General features: G+C 37.8%; 1 protein-coding gene across 1 annotated transcript; it reads left to right on the top strand.

Moving 5' to 3' along the window:
- Nucleotides 1–2296: 2296 nt before the first annotated feature.
- slc12a10.1 (solute carrier family 12 member 10, tandem duplicate 1) lies at nt 2297–14372 on the top strand. The gene is made up of 27 exons (XM_042511888.1): nt 2297–2475; nt 2927–3077; nt 3625–3750; nt 3902–3977; nt 4329–4424; nt 4552–4691; nt 5557–5667; nt 5768–5879; nt 6016–6140; nt 6238–6322; nt 6669–6826; nt 7049–7156; nt 7821–7944; nt 8169–8270; nt 8799–8954; nt 9043–9142; nt 9318–9429; nt 9621–9755; nt 10104–10210; nt 10304–10386; nt 10521–10589; nt 10910–11014; nt 11642–11753; nt 12303–12389; nt 12878–13013; nt 13122–13189; nt 14106–14372. The coding sequence occupies exons 1-27, from the start codon at nt 2297–2299 to the stop codon at nt 14242–14244; spliced, it is 3102 nt and encodes a 1033-aa protein (XP_042367822.1). The 3' UTR covers nt 14245–14372.
- The last annotated feature ends 1235 nt before the right edge of the window (nt 14373–15607 follow it).

Below are 15607 nucleotides of genomic sequence, written 5' to 3'. Positions count from 1 at the left end.
CTGTCATACTGTATAATCATAGAAAAAATTCTGAAAGGCTGGAACCATAGAGAACAGCAGTGGGCCCAGTAGTGAACCTTGTGGTTCACCAGAACTAAACAGAATGTTTCTTGTATTTTTAAAACGTTTTGAAACCTTCTTGTTGAAATAAATAACCTGCACAAATTGTTGATTGCATGAGACTGTTTGTAATAAGGGCTTTGAGGTGTATTATGCTTTGTTTATATGGGTCTTATCTTGAGGTCAGAGGTTAATGGATGGGTAGGCCTTGGAGTCGGATGTCCGGATTACCGGCACCTATATAAGAGACATGCATGAGCTGTAAGAGAGAGAGATTCGCATTGGTCCTGAATCCTCTCCCAGGCAGACCATGGTGCCTGGTGGATGCTGAGCTTTGCTGTAATAAATTGATTGTTATGCAACCAAGTCGGTGTCAGCGGCGGTTTCTTCATCGTCTACACATCATTGCTACTTAGGAAACAAGTCTGGTGTAATCACAACTCTCAGTGAATAAAAATACAACATTTTCTTGCAAATTGACCATTTATGTGACATTTTTGTTGTGTGCCTCCAAGAAAATCATAGACAATTTTGTACTTTGATTTTTGACATAGTTGGCTATGCAACTTTTACTCTTTAAAATCTGTATAGCTGTGGTGACTAACACTCACCACCCAGGTGTTTTTTCTGTTTACTTTGCCATGGAAAAAAATATTGTCAACAAAAACTGTGTTAAAATGTAATGTATTGTCACCAATATTAAAAATGCTACCAATTTTCTACAAAGTGAAAATGATAAAAATGTAAATGTTTTTTAAAGGTTTGTCTTTTTTAGGCCATATGCTTAATTTAATATAACATATTTTCTGGAATAAACAAAAATGACATCAGAAAGAAGCTAAATTATCTTTTATGAAATTATCTTCTGTTTCTTTGAGAGTTCACAATGATAAGGTGTGTGTGTGTGCGTGTGTGCGCAGGAGAAGGGAAGGGAGGAAGCTGAGGAAGATGGGAGGGGGCGTCTCCTACCTCACTGAAGGTATAAATATAATGATTCCTACTGTGACATGAGAGAAGGAACATATTTCATCCATAGCAGCTTAATCATCTGGAATAGAAAGAGCCCATGTAAGTACTTTGGTTAATTTTTTCTAGTAAATAGTATAGCCATTAAATGTTTTCACGTCAGAATCATAGACCTGCTTAACCACACGTAAAATCTGTATTATGATTGGATGCATATTAGGGTATTGCTTTTTTTTTTTAAAAAAAAATATATATATTAGTGTTAAGTATTACTTCCCTTTTTTACTATTTGACTTTAAAACTCATCAAAAGAACTGTCTCATCAATGCATAGCCTGCATAGAAATTCATTGAGATTTATAGAAACCAGACACTGACTTTGAGCTTGTTGAGTTGCCCAAGGATTATATTGTTTAAAATACAAAAACAGTGATACAAAGATTATACAACAAAATATCCAAAATATATATTAATTTATAAATATTTATCACTTGCTTTCAAAAACATTTGTATTAAACGTATTAAGTTAGAGGCAAAAAAAGGGCGAAATCTTATATTCATAATTACTAGCACATTTACTCTTTCTTATGCAGAAGCACGGCAGACAAGCTCACTATTGGTAGAAAAGAAGACTCCCACACACTGCTGCTGCACTTAAGACTTACTGAATCAGTAATTAGTCAAACAAGAGTTTCTCTTAACAGTATGAATTAGTATCAGTGTGATGAAACACTCACCAGCTTTACTGGATCCACATGATTACAGTGAAATTTATATATAAGGATTTTACACCAAATTCTGGGAGTACTACTGCATATTTGAAAATATGCTCATTCAACACCTAAAGAGCACCTTTAGGGAGTTTTCTTATATTTGACAGAGACATCCTCTCATTTTTAACTTGATTATAATTTGGTGGTCGAAGGTCAGTGTGACCTCATAAAACATGTTTTTGGCCATACCTTTAGAAGTCAGATTTTACACAAATGTGTCATAAGGTATAATGATGAAGTGCTTACATTTTATATTCAAAAGGTAAACTTGCAAAAACACTTATGGCCATTACACAACATCATATCTCAAAAAAGACATTTGGTCGGGTACTAAATTGGCTTATTTTGGTGTCCACCATTTCTAAGTTTTTAGTCTGTTGACCTACTAGTCTCTCTTTTTTTTTTTAACAAACTTGTAACAATTTTGACAATTATTAACCAGCTTCTTCTCTACCCCCTTTCCCCTCATAGTTACACAGGAATCATTAAGTTGTGCAGATGGGGCAGTTTGCATCCAAACGCACCCAAATCCCAGGTGCTCTCCCCCATGTCCATTACAGAGCCAGTGAGGAAGGACACCTCAGGAGCTCTCCGTACCATGTTGACGCCATCAGCCAGCAACAAAATGGTAACCTCCAAATTCCTCCAACCATTGTTGTCTCGGACGTGGATTCAAGGTTTGTGCTTTTCCGAATCTTGGTATATGCTTTTGTTAATATAGAATTAGTCATGAATTGTTGTGTTCATTTTAGTCATTTCTTCTCATCTTAGCCTACACACTGATTAATCAAATGTTGTTGGATTTACTTGAGTCAAAATAATAATTTTTATATTTCATGCTGAATGTTTTTGTTTGTTTTTTGGTGTTTTATTTAGTTTTACAGAGATAGATGACAGTTCAGTACACAATCATTGTACACTCACTGTATAATAACTTTGCTAAATATTAAACTTAACCATATTGACTGTAATGCTGTTGTATTTTTATGCTGTCATCATTAGGTAGTGTAAATATGTACTTACTTACTTATACATACTTTCAAAATCAGAAAATCAGCATTTAATGCAAGATTTATTTTCCCCTTTTTATTTCAAATAAAATCTCTGCTTGGACCTATTTTCCAACAGTGCCTCGGAGCACCCGGACACAAGGATGGAGCTGCGGAGATCCTCCTTCTACAGCTCGTTAGATCTGGTGCCACAGCTGGAGCATTATGATAGCACGCTAACAAACCAGCAGGCGAGGAGCCGACCATCTCTTGAAGCTCTCCGCAGAGCAGTTGAGGCAAGTTTTCCATCTCTTGGGAATCATTGTGACCATTCGCTCAGTACCGCCCCTTGGATGCAAAATGGCCAATCATTGCATAGCACTGAACTTTTTTCTATTGTAAATAAAAAGTCCAAAAAGGCATATATCAAACAAAAAATAATATTTACCATGTTTATTCATATTGAAAAAATGTCAGATAGAACCTCATAATTCAGAGATGTCATCTCTGTGAGCACATATTTGCATATGAATGCCAATAAATTAGAAAAACTGCTATTAAAAAGCTATGTTGTCATCAGATGATAGCTGATGGGTTCTTTTTATAAAATTTCGGCAAATGCATTCTGCCTGTTTGCTCTTAACACAAACAGTTTACTTGCAGACAACCAAAGCCTGTTCAAACATGACTGTGTGGTCAATACAATTCAGACTACAGACTTAAGATACCAAAGTCTTGCACAGTTACTTACATATGCAGATATCTGTTTATAGACAGATAACATTATCATTTAGGTATTTAATTGTTTTTCCTTTGTACAAAATATATATTTCAAAGGAGGAGGAGGAGGCAGGTTTGGTGGCCACCGCTACAGACAGCAGTCCACCAGTCAGAGGAAATGAAGGCTCAAAAGCTCAAAAGGAGAAAGCCCCTGTTCGATTTGGCTGGGTGACTGGGGTCATGGTGAGTAAAACTAAACAGACTTGGAAACATGGTCAGAATCTTCATGCACTGTTTATTTCACTTATTTTACCAACTGATAAATATTAAAAAAAATCTTACATTTTACTCAAAAAGATCTCACTGAGCTGTTTTTAATGAATTTTTGTCACAGGTTCGATGCATGCTGAATATCTGGGGAGTCATCCTTTTTCTCAGACTATCGTGGATTACTTCTCATGCAGGCATTTGTGAGTTTATTCATCTCCCTTTATTCTCCATACTTTTACACTTTATGTTGCATGAGAACAAAAAGAAATCAATCAATGAACCACTCTGTAAAAACACATTTTTAAAAGATAATTTTCTGGAAAGGCAAAACAAATAAACAATCCTGACTATTCAAGTCACAACCTCCGTAAACTTTGTAGAGATAGTAACTGGAGTATGTGAGTATTTTCTTTACCAAACTTTGGCCTGAAACTGGCCTTGAATCAGGAATAAAAAGCCTGGACATAGATTATCGTCGTTTGTTGAGTACTATTGAGTTTTCATCGAGTAGCATCATAGTAATGATAGTGCTTTTGTTCATCTCATTTCAGTGTTGACCTGGCTAATTATCCTGATGTCTGTGGTTGTGACCTCAGTGACTGCCCTCTCCATCTCTGCCATCGCCACCAACGGGAGGGTGACTTCAGGTCACTTCCTGTTTCTCAAAATTTGTGCAGAGTCATTTACTAAGGCCTGAAAACATTAGACACCTAGTATCTTTACAACAACCCTTGTCTTTGTGTCACTTTGTTGTGGTTGAACGTTATTTTTCAGGTGGGGCGTACTTCATGATCTCCCGCTCTCTGGGTCCTGAAATTGGTGGACCGATTGGGATGGTCTTTTCCTTCGCCAACGCTCTGGGCTGTGCGCTCAACACTGTTGGTTTTGCGGAGGTGGTCCGTGATCTAATGCAGGTATTTATTAAGCTTAAGTGCTGTAAAGATGAATATATTATAGTTTGTTTGATATGACCACTAAAAATATAGATACTTGACAAGGTAAGATCCTTGATAACACACCTTCATTGTTTCTGGTCAACTATTTTAGGCACTATGCCATTGTTTTGATGACCCATAATTCAAGAGCTTAAAAAATGTCTCATTGGGCCGAAAGCCCATTTATCCAATAGCTAGTTATCCTCAAAAAAGTAATTAGTCCAAAAACCCATTTCTCTGAAAATACACACTTCTTGTAGTTGGTTTCAATTTCGAAGAGGAGTTTAAGCTGCTGATCCTTTTGTGTTTGACTCATCCTTCATGGTGTTTTCTCGTGGTGATTGAGCCACTGTGTTTAACCAACCCATTCATGCTTTTCCAAGTTACTGTTGTGAAAAAGTTGTATATAGACAAAAACTTCTTGGTTAGGCTCACAAAAATAATTATAGTTCGGGTTGAGATAAGTTACTTATGTAATTTGACATTTGTCACATGACATTTGACATTTGACATATGTGTCATAATATACTAAAATAACTCAACATTGACTCTTAGTTTTACACAGGACACAAATGGGCATCTCCTGGATAAAGTCCTATGTTTGTTCGATCCTTCAAACAATACACACACTTTATCGTTCTTTATACTATGTCAAAAGACTTCCTCTTATGCTCTCGTCATAATAACTATAACCACTAGAGCTCGCCGCCTAACAATAAACATGGGTCGTAATGAGCAGATGACAAATGACTTTTTTGGTGGTATTCTGGTAAAGGGCAGTTTCCACTTTTCATATTTAATTGTTTCTTAAGGATGTGTGAATAATTTGGTTGTTTTAATGTAGGAGTTTGGTGTTGTCATGGTTGATGAAATCAATGATGTCCGTATTATGGGCGTGATCACAGTGACTATTCTTCTGCTCATTTCATTGGCTGGAATGGAGTGGGAGTCCAAGGTGAGTACACGCTGACATACTGTGACGGATTTGTTACGTAAATCTCTCAACTTTTTCTGTACATCATTTGTTTTACCCATTTTTTGCCTCTGTCTCTCAGACCCAGATTGTGTTCTTTATTGTTCTCTTGGTGTCATTTTCCAACTACTTGGTGGGTTCAGTCATACCACCCAGTCTAGAGAAACAGTCCCAAGGCATCTTTGGATACCGCAGTAAGTTCAGGCTTGTCAGGACAAACTACTGCCTTTGGATACAGCATGCCATCCTCAGTTTGAAAATTTTATGATCCATAAATTATGTTAATCAGAGTTAAGTAAGGTGTTGTTTTTTGTTGTTGCCTGTCATTAGGTGAAATCTTCATATCAAATCTCAAACCAGATTGGAGAGGACACAGCTTTTTCGCGATGTTTGCCATTTTTTTCCCCTCCACCATTGGCATCCTCTCCGGAGCCAACATCTCCGGTGACCTTAAAGTAGGAAGTGAAAAAAAATTTAATGATTTTTTCATCAAAGCAAGCAACAAGAAATACATGAATGTTGACTTGTGTGTTATTTCTATTCTTTTTTCAGGACCCTGCTACTGCTATTCCCAAAGGCACCCTTATGGCTATTTTCTGGACAACAGTGAGCTATCTAGTTATTTCTGCAACTGTTGGTAAGCCATGCCAAGTCAGTCAACTGGCTTTAACCCTTTTCATTGATTTTTCTTTTAATTTGATCGGTGTGGTTATCTGGACTGGTGGGGATTATTCGATGTGCTAGTTAGTTTGGGAAAGGAGAAAGGAGGCATGTGGCGCAGGGATTTATCACTCATATAAAGGGCAGTGTCGTCAGCATACAGCATGAGTACAAGAGCAATCATCGAAGCTGAAAAAGGAGGGCTTTTTTTATTTCCTCTTTGGCAGCCAGCTCATCTTGCATGTTAGTTTTTCAAAGACAAAATAAGTCGTCTATCCCTTTACATCATGACAAGAATATTTTTTATCTTGATCCTACTCCAGGGTCATGTGTTGTGCGGGACGCCTCTGGCAATATTACAGACATGCTGCTTGGAAACATCACTGATGGCTGTGTGGGTCTGACTTGTAACCTGGGCTGGAACTTCACAGAGTGCATCCAGTCACAGTCTTGCAAATATGGTCTGGCCACCAACTTAAAGGTACCATTCATTCCTAAAGGCCTTCTGCCTATCATGGAATAAAAATAAATAAAATAAAATACAATTTCCATTTTTTTTTTTATCCAAAGCTCTTATACTTGAGTTTGTAAAATGAGCCAGTTTTCCTTAAATGTCTGTTTATACTCTGTCTTCATAAAACTGTGTTCATAACTGTTATACAAAAAATTATAATTCATTTTTAATGGTTACTATTTCAACTAGGTACTGGGACAAGTGTCAGGTTTCTATTACCTCATCACTGCGGGTGTCTTTGCTGCCAGCTTGTCGTCAGCTCTTGGCTTCCTCGTATCTGCCCCTAAAGTCTTTCAGGTGAGACATTTTACTTTAATTAATAAAACTTTACAATCTGTAAGAGTTGCATCCTGTTTAAAGCCGGTTTACATGCAGAACACACAGCATTTCTAAAGATGGTTAATGCATACTTTTGTGTCATAGAGTATCTTCCAACTGGCACATTGTCTGTATATAAAATTCTTTATCCAATTCTTTGCTTGAAAAATGTTTATTTTTGTTTTAACCTTTCTGGTGTAGAAAACCAGTTAGAACTGTTTTACACTATTTCGCCAAAAGAAAATCAACAGCACCACCTAACTAACATCTGAATAAGACAATTTGGCTATTTAGAGCATTAGGTGATGAAATTAGGCTTAGTTTTAGATAGAATGAGATTTGTAACATTGTTGAACTGTTAGACCATGGCCACAATGACAGAAAAGACAAAAAAAGAATAAAATTGACTTTAAAGACACATATGATACATATTTTGACATATCATGTTCATGAAGCTTTTCATGGTACTTGCATACTGTGAAAGTTATCTCTCAAAAGGCCAACAACACACAGAAAAGTTTATAAAATAAAGAGTCTATTAGTCTGTTTATACATATGTTAGTATATAACATACATATAAATGTTGTAAAATCTAACATAATGCACTGATTTATAAGTTTATATGTTCTGCCTTTTCTTCCAGTGTCTGTGCAGGGACAAAATATACCCGTACATTGGATTCTTTGCAAAGGGTTATGGGAAAAATGACGAGCCACTGCGGGCCTATATACTCTGCTATGTCATTGCTGTGGCCTTCATTCTCATCGGTGGGTGTAATTTAATATGATGGCTGTTTTGTTATTAGAATCTATTAATACACATATTTCCTTTGATTATTAATCTCTTCACAATAGGTGTTATGTTCTTGTTACAACAATTAAATCTTAAAGAAAAGACAAAATCTTTGAGAGGTTTTCATAAGTTTGTGTTTAACTTAATATAGGTTTGGACTTGTAATGCATTTTGGTTATTCTCTCCTGTGTCGTTGCAGCTGAGCTGAACACCATCGCAGCCTTGATCTCCAACTTCTTCCTGTGTTCCTACAGCCTCATCAACTTCAGCTGCTTTCACGCTTCAATCACAAACTCCCCCGGTGAGTCACCTGTTTGTCATTGCCTTCAAAAACAACCCATATGAGCTTTTCTATATGGCCACCGCCATGGCTAAAGGTTTAAGGTTACCAAACAGCAGTTGGGGTAAAAAGAAACCGACATCAATTGACCAATCCACCTTCCCTTCTGAAGACGATTTTTTTTTTGTTGTTGTTGCATACCCATTTGCCACTCTGCTTTAACGCCTCAAAATGGTGGCGACGTTGGGTCATTAGACCATGGTTAAGTTAGCTTTTAGCCTATTAGCATTTGACTTCTGCCGATTGCATTCAGGTCTCAAAAATCATACAAGTGGTGCTCATTTGTGAAGATTATCTTGCTGAACAAAATGAGACAGGATCATAAACGTTTATGTACAACATATCTCTTTGTCTTCCATAATTCAAAATCTATTGACAAAATCCCATAGGCCTTTTAACAAGGAAACCAGGGCGGAGCTGACTTCTGTGACAGCCTACAGAAAAATGTCAGCCCTAGGGCACTCTATTACTCATTGCCGTCCCCTTTAGGTTGGAGGCCGTCGTTTCACTACTACAGTAAATGGACAGCTTTGTTTGGAGCCGTGATCTCCGTGGTGCTGATGTTCTTGTTTACCTGGTGGGCTGCTCTCACCACCTTCTGCATAATCTTCTTCCTGTTTGGATACGTCAACTACAATAAGCCAAGTAAGTCCAAAAAGTCTGAATGAGTTGCAGACAAACAACTCTTATAGTTTTGTCTCTCATACTTGTGTGTATGTTTTGGTACCCAAAGAGGTAAACTGGGGTTCGTCAGTCCAGGCTTGTACATACAACATGGCTTTGTCGTACTCCGTCTCTCTGTCTGGTGTCGAGGATCACGTCAAGAATTTTAGGTGAGTGTCCAAAAACCACAGTTATATCATGCATCTTTAATCCTCTAGCATAAAGACATCCCTCTGTAGTATTTGTCTAATCTATTTTTCAACTGGAATTTGATCAAATCCTTCTCATTTTGTAGAATGATAGTGTGTTTACATCTACTTAGATTTTTCCGATGTGTCCTTTTAGACCACAATGTCTCGTCCTGACTGGGCCGCCGAATCAGCGACCAGCCCTGGTGGACTTTGTCGGCTCCTTCACAAAGCACATAAGCCTCATGGTCTGTGGAGACATAATCACGGTCAGTCAATCTCAACAGCTTTAATCCCAACAGGAAAATAAGAGACATGACCTATATCCTTCTGTTAAAGAAACTATCCAGTTCTCAGCATTCTTGCGTAGTTTTTCATCCAACATGTTCTACCGGTTTTGCTTAATGTTAATGTAAACTTTGCTTTTCATGTCTGTCTTTTAAATGTCCTTGTCCTTTAGGAGCAGGACAGGCACACTCAGCCACAGGATGTGACAGATTGGTTGTTGAAGTGGATGAACAAGAGGAAGGTGCGCTCCTTTTATACTCCTTTCAACGCTGACAGCCTCAGAGTTGGAACTCGACACTTGATGCAGGTAAAACATCTCTAATTCAAGAAGTTGCAAATGTACGATTGCATAAACTTGGAATTATCTACCTTCAGTTTCTGTATTAAAGAAGCAGTGTGTAAGATTTAGGCAGATTTTAGTGGGATCTAGTTGTGAGGTTGTAGATTACAACCAGCTGAAACCTACCTTGGTTTGAATTCCTTCAGTGTTCATTGTTCATGAAGTTATTATCTGGAGCCAAATTATCTGCAGACGTCTCTTCTTCAGCTGACGCAGCACTCTATCAAGGGCCAGATTTTGCCCACAGTCTGTATATTGAGCATCACAGCCTTGAAGTTTAAATATATTTGTTGCACTCATTTGACATTTTTCAAGGCATCTGGTCTTGGAAAGCTGAAACCCAACACTCTGGTCCTCGGCTTCAAGGCAAACTGGAGGGAAAGTACTCCTGAAAGCCTTGAAGATTATATCAACACCATATAGTAAGTGTAGTTAAAAAAAGGGAAAAACACATATTTTGCAGACTTTTTTTCCATCTTAATTTACTCCACTTCTCTTGCTTTTCTTTTCTCTAGTGATACCTTCGATTCCAACTACTGTTTGTGCATCTTGCGGATGATGGACGGGCTGGATATCTCTGACCAGTTTGATTTTGAATGTTAGAAATCCAGACTTCATCATTTCTTTGATTTTTCTCTGCATACTTTCTTACAGTTTCACATATCTGTAAATTATTATTATTATTCTACAAAAAAGAAAACAATGGTGAGAGATGTAATGTCTGTCCCCCAGTGAACCAGGGCTTCGAGTCAGATGACTCTGTTGAAAATATCGACCAGCAATCTCCTGAGAGGATGTCAGGTGAGTAAGCAAACACATTAGGGCTAATTTTAACTGATTCAGGAAATGAAGAGAAATTAATTGACTTGTGGCACACATCTTAAATAAATTGCTTTATAGTATTTGGACTGGGGGATGGGGTGTAGGGGTTATCAAATATATTCAAGGCTCAAGTCTCAGCGAAGTCATGAGTCACTTGTGTAAAAGTTCAGGTCAAGTTGCAAGTCTCTTGATTTTGTCAAGGTGAGTCTAAAGTAATTAAATGTGTGACTTCAAGTCAGTTCAAGTCATGTCCCACAAGTCCAAACTGCACCTCAGTTTTCCTCCTCTTGCTGTTGCAGTTGACGACATCTCAGATAGAGGCGACAGCAAGCAGATCAGGACAGTGTTTCAGAATGACCAGGGGAAGAAGACCATCGACGTCTACTGGATAGCTGATGATGGAGGTGAGATCTCAAAAAAATGTCATAATAATAATTATAATAACAATACTTTTATTTATATAGCACCTTTTAAAAACAGAGTTCACAAAGTGCTTTGACAAACAAAGCAAAGTGAAAACAGGATACATTGATCCATCCATGATCCATCAATGGAAAGTCAAACAGTCCTATTAAATAAAGGCAAGAAGAAACGAAGGTAGAGTCAGGATAAAATAAAAACCAGAGGACAAGTAAAGCAAGATGCAGGATGCATAATGGCAATATCAAATAATACAAAGAAATAAACAAAAAACAACAAGAGAAGAAGTTAAAGCAATAAAAGCACAAATAAAAGGGAAAAAAACAAACAAATAAAAAGTCAATTAAAATGGTAAAATAAATAAAAAGAAATGAAAAGAAGAAGGAGAAATAAAAAGTACAATACACTAATGCAATGATGAATTTATATATGTAATAACCAATATATAACATCTCAGTTTCTGAAAAACTTAAGTACAATAGTGGTCAGTGGACACCATGAGGAGCCTCCTCTTTGTCTTGTATTACTGATTGGACAGAGACACAGAGAAAAAAATCATCATAGCTTCTTCTTAGCTGTCGTTAATTCTCTTCCTCCTCCTCTCTTTTAAGGTCTGACCCTGCTGGTGCCTTACCTGCTCACCAGGCGGAAACAATGGCACCACAGTAAGGTCAGGGTCTTCATCGTAGGGGATGAACAAAACATGGAGGAAGGCCGCAACAAGTAGGTTTTTATCTTTTATTGCCCTCTACGATAAGTAAATGATAATGAATAATGGTGAAAAATTATAAGAATACTTTTAGCACAACTTGCTTTGTGTCCTGTGTGTTACTTTCACAGAGGACACAAACAGCAGTTTCCTGGGTGAAAGTCCGTTGTTTGTTTGTTACTTCCCTCCTTATATGGACTTTCATGCTCTTTTTACTGATTATGTTGTCGTAACATTAACCACCATCCATTTTGTGGCTGCTGAACCAAAGAGTTTGTGTGTGCGGCACAACAAAGGACCCAATTTACTATGCACATTGTGTCCATGGTTTCAACACAACACAACACCACCACTACATACTGCTGACTTATGTTAGATATTTCTGTGAGACCAGGATATTGTTCTTTGAACCAGAGAGTTGTTTATTAAATCCCATAAATTTATTTTATTTAAATGTATTTCTTTCTCCAGATTGTGGATGCTTTTCAGTTGAAGTGTGTGACAGTATGCTTAATGACATATGAAAAACTCTGTCCTGAGACTTTGGTCATTGTTTCTTTTAGGATGATTGCTCTGCTGAAGAGGTTTCGTTTGGATATTAACGACGTTATAGTCATGACGGACAGCGAGAGACGTCCACATGCCAAGAAGTAAGAACGGAAAATTTTCGCATTTGCTTACACAGTACGCAACATGCATGGGAATGTAAAAATTGTATTGATGCACAAAGGAATCATACATCAATAACAAAATGTTTTTGGGGAAATTGGGGAAATAAAAAAAACTGTGCAGGAAACTTTATTTCTAATCATTATAACTCATTTTTAAATTGTGGTAAATTAAAAATGCATTAATTTTTTTTTTAAAATTTATTTTATTTTTTTTTTTTAAATTTTAAAAATGTTTCTTGCTTGTTCTTGCTTTTACTTTACTTTTATTATTTTCAGGTAATTTTCTTTTAACTTTTTACTAATTTCTTGTTAGTTCTGGGGCCATGTTTTGCTAAGTAGCTCATTGCCTTTTCAACACATTTTTGATAGAAATCAAATCAATTTGCTTAGATTTAGAAAAAAAAATTCTTTCTTTCCTGAACCACATCCTGACCTCTGACCTTTTTGACCTTTTGCTCTTACCAAAGTCTGAGCAGGTTTGTGGACAGTGTCGCCCCCTTCAGGATACACGATGAACAGCAGGAAGAGGTCTCAGTTAACGAACTGAGAGATAACTCTCCATGGAAAATATCAGACAAAGAGTTTGATGCCTTCAGACTTAAGGTGTGTGTAAAAACATCATTCATGTGCAAAAACATGATGTTCTTTCTAATGTCATCCACTGTGAATAAACTCTGTCAAATGTCCCCAATAATTTTTCTTCCTTCACAGTCTGAGAGAAAAGTCAGGCTGAATGAAATCATCCGGAGGAATTCTCAACACGCTGCTCTCGTGCTTGTGTGAGTAAAAAGTTCAGAAAGACACACAAAGCAAATAAAAGACACAGCATTACCTCAAAGTGATATAACATGATCTCAAAGAGACACAAAATGACCTCAAAGGGACACAATATAACCAAAAGGAGACACAAAATGACAAAAAGACACAAAAATACATAAAATAATGTCTCAGAGAGTCATAAAATGACCTCAACAATACATAAAAGGACTTAAAGAGACAAAAAACAGCCACAAGTAGACACAAAACAAAAACTAAGAGACATCAAACCACAGAAAGATGCAAAAAACAACAAGTCTCTGTGTTTTGCTCCCGATTAAAAGAAGTGGTAGAGCTTTTGCTGTAGGTACCAAGGGGTGCATTGTCTCATAATCTGTGCTTGGTTATTTGAATGGCATTTGTTAAAAAAATATATAGACATATTATATAATATGGTGACTGTCTTTCACTATATTGTCTTTTATTATCTGTTTGTATACAGCATCCATATGGGTGCCCACAAGAGGAGTTCTAGCTGTTAAAAAGTACTTAATTAAACATTTCTGTGAGATGAGTGTCTGAATAAAACACGGCTGTAAGTCGATGTGAGCCTTGACCTTTTTTCTTCCTGTTAGTTTGAGGCTGTGAATAAAGTTCTAAAGCAGGTGACAAATGCATACAGGCCTCTCTCTCAGTGTTTGGAGATGAAAATTATGTAAATAATGCAAATCAATACACAACAAGCCACCAAACAATGGCTCTTTCCATGGCAGCGTGACTCAGAGAGGGAGATGGGAGAGATTAGGCTTTTTTTTTGGACGCAGTGCAAACCACTCATTTGACTTATATAATATGTTTCTCATAAAGCAAGTAAGAGCAGCCTTTGTTCTCGTCGTGCAGCTTTGTAATGTTCATTTAAATGTACCGTTGTTTTCCCAGGAGCCTTCCCGTGCCACACAGCGACTGCCCGAGCGCTCTGTACATGGCCTGGCTGGACACTCTGACCTGTGGCCTCCACTGCCCTGCGGTGCTGATACGAGGGAACCAGCAGAACGTGCTCACTTTCTACTGCCAGTGAGGCCTGTATCCTATAATGAGACACTTAATGAAGCCACACAAAACTAATAAGTTAAAAAAAATGTTTGTGCAAGGTCCCCATTGACGCAACTTAGTTGGAGCCACAACCTGGAGCAAAGACTGATACAAAATGCACCCAAAAAGATGAGTTTGATCCAGGTAGTCTGATACAGACTGTGCTGCGCTGGGTATTTCGCAGGTTCCTGCCCTGCAACAGCCAATATGTGTTCATCGACAGCTGCAGACGAACCTTAAAACACCAAAAACCAACATGAGTTGACATAATGAGGTGTCAAGCCACTGTGAGCCTCCAGAACAGTTTTAACATACAATCTGCAGATTTCTGGAAATGTATTTAAAGACGCAAAACCATTATTCCAAAAGACATTCCCTAATTTGACTCTGTCTAAATCGCAGCTCCACAGTCTGGTGACTGTGAAGGCTGAAACATATGAGCCATAGCTTTAAAGTATAATTTATTAAATTCTTAAAGAAGTATGTGAATGTTAGGGCACGTTTGAGCAGCGTGAAAGCCTCACAGAACCTGCTGATTTTTCTCCAGCGCCCATGTTAACAGATCAGAGCAGCCACACGGCCTCTGTGAGCAGCGCCGGTCAGGCACATCCAGTCTTTTCTCAGTCCAAACTCGTCAAATAGCTCGTTTCTGTCAGTGCCTTCGGCGTACAAGCACGATGCCAAAAGCCATCCTCCACGTGGAACGAGAGGGCGTCTGGACGGCGTGAGATGAGAACGCGCTTGGACGAAAACTATGACGCTGTTTTGATACACTATGAAACGTCATAAGAAGACGCGGAGGGTCACTGACAGAGCGGCGCCATGTGACGAGTTGGGATAAAAATATGCGGGCACATCTCAGCGGCTTGTCTGTGCAGCACGTTTATAGAAACGGTGGAATGACGATCATTTTGTCAGCGCACGCAGTTGTCAGCAAACATAGACACCAAAAATGGTGTTTCGATATTTATTTTGACTCTTTATCACCTTTTATGCAAGTTTCAACATCTTCGTGTCACAGACATTAGGAAATACAAATGTGTCTCAAGCTTTCCTGTTTCCGTGTCAAAATAAAAGCCCTCTGACAATTTTTCTGTTGATAAGATCCCGTCAGTTATTGACACAAGGCATTTTATTGGAAATGTTTGAAGGACCCTATGGTTGATAATGCAGGAGCTGCATGGCTTCATAACTGAATGGAATTTTTTTTATTTTATTTAACCTTTATTTAACCAGGAATAGTCCCATTGAGATTTAGAAACTCTTTTCCAGGGGGAATAGATTATAATATGTGCTTATGATTGTGGAGATACAGTACTCATAACAGACAGCCCTGCAGATGTGTTGCA

This window comes from Plectropomus leopardus, chromosome 23 (assembly GCF_008729295.1).
Source record: "Plectropomus leopardus isolate mb chromosome 23, YSFRI_Pleo_2.0, whole genome shotgun sequence".
In the NCBI taxonomy this organism is placed as follows: domain Eukaryota; kingdom Metazoa; phylum Chordata; class Actinopteri; order Perciformes; family Serranidae; genus Plectropomus; species Plectropomus leopardus.
The sequence above is the reverse complement of the archived record's forward strand: the minus strand, read 5'-3'. Positions and strand labels throughout refer to the sequence as shown.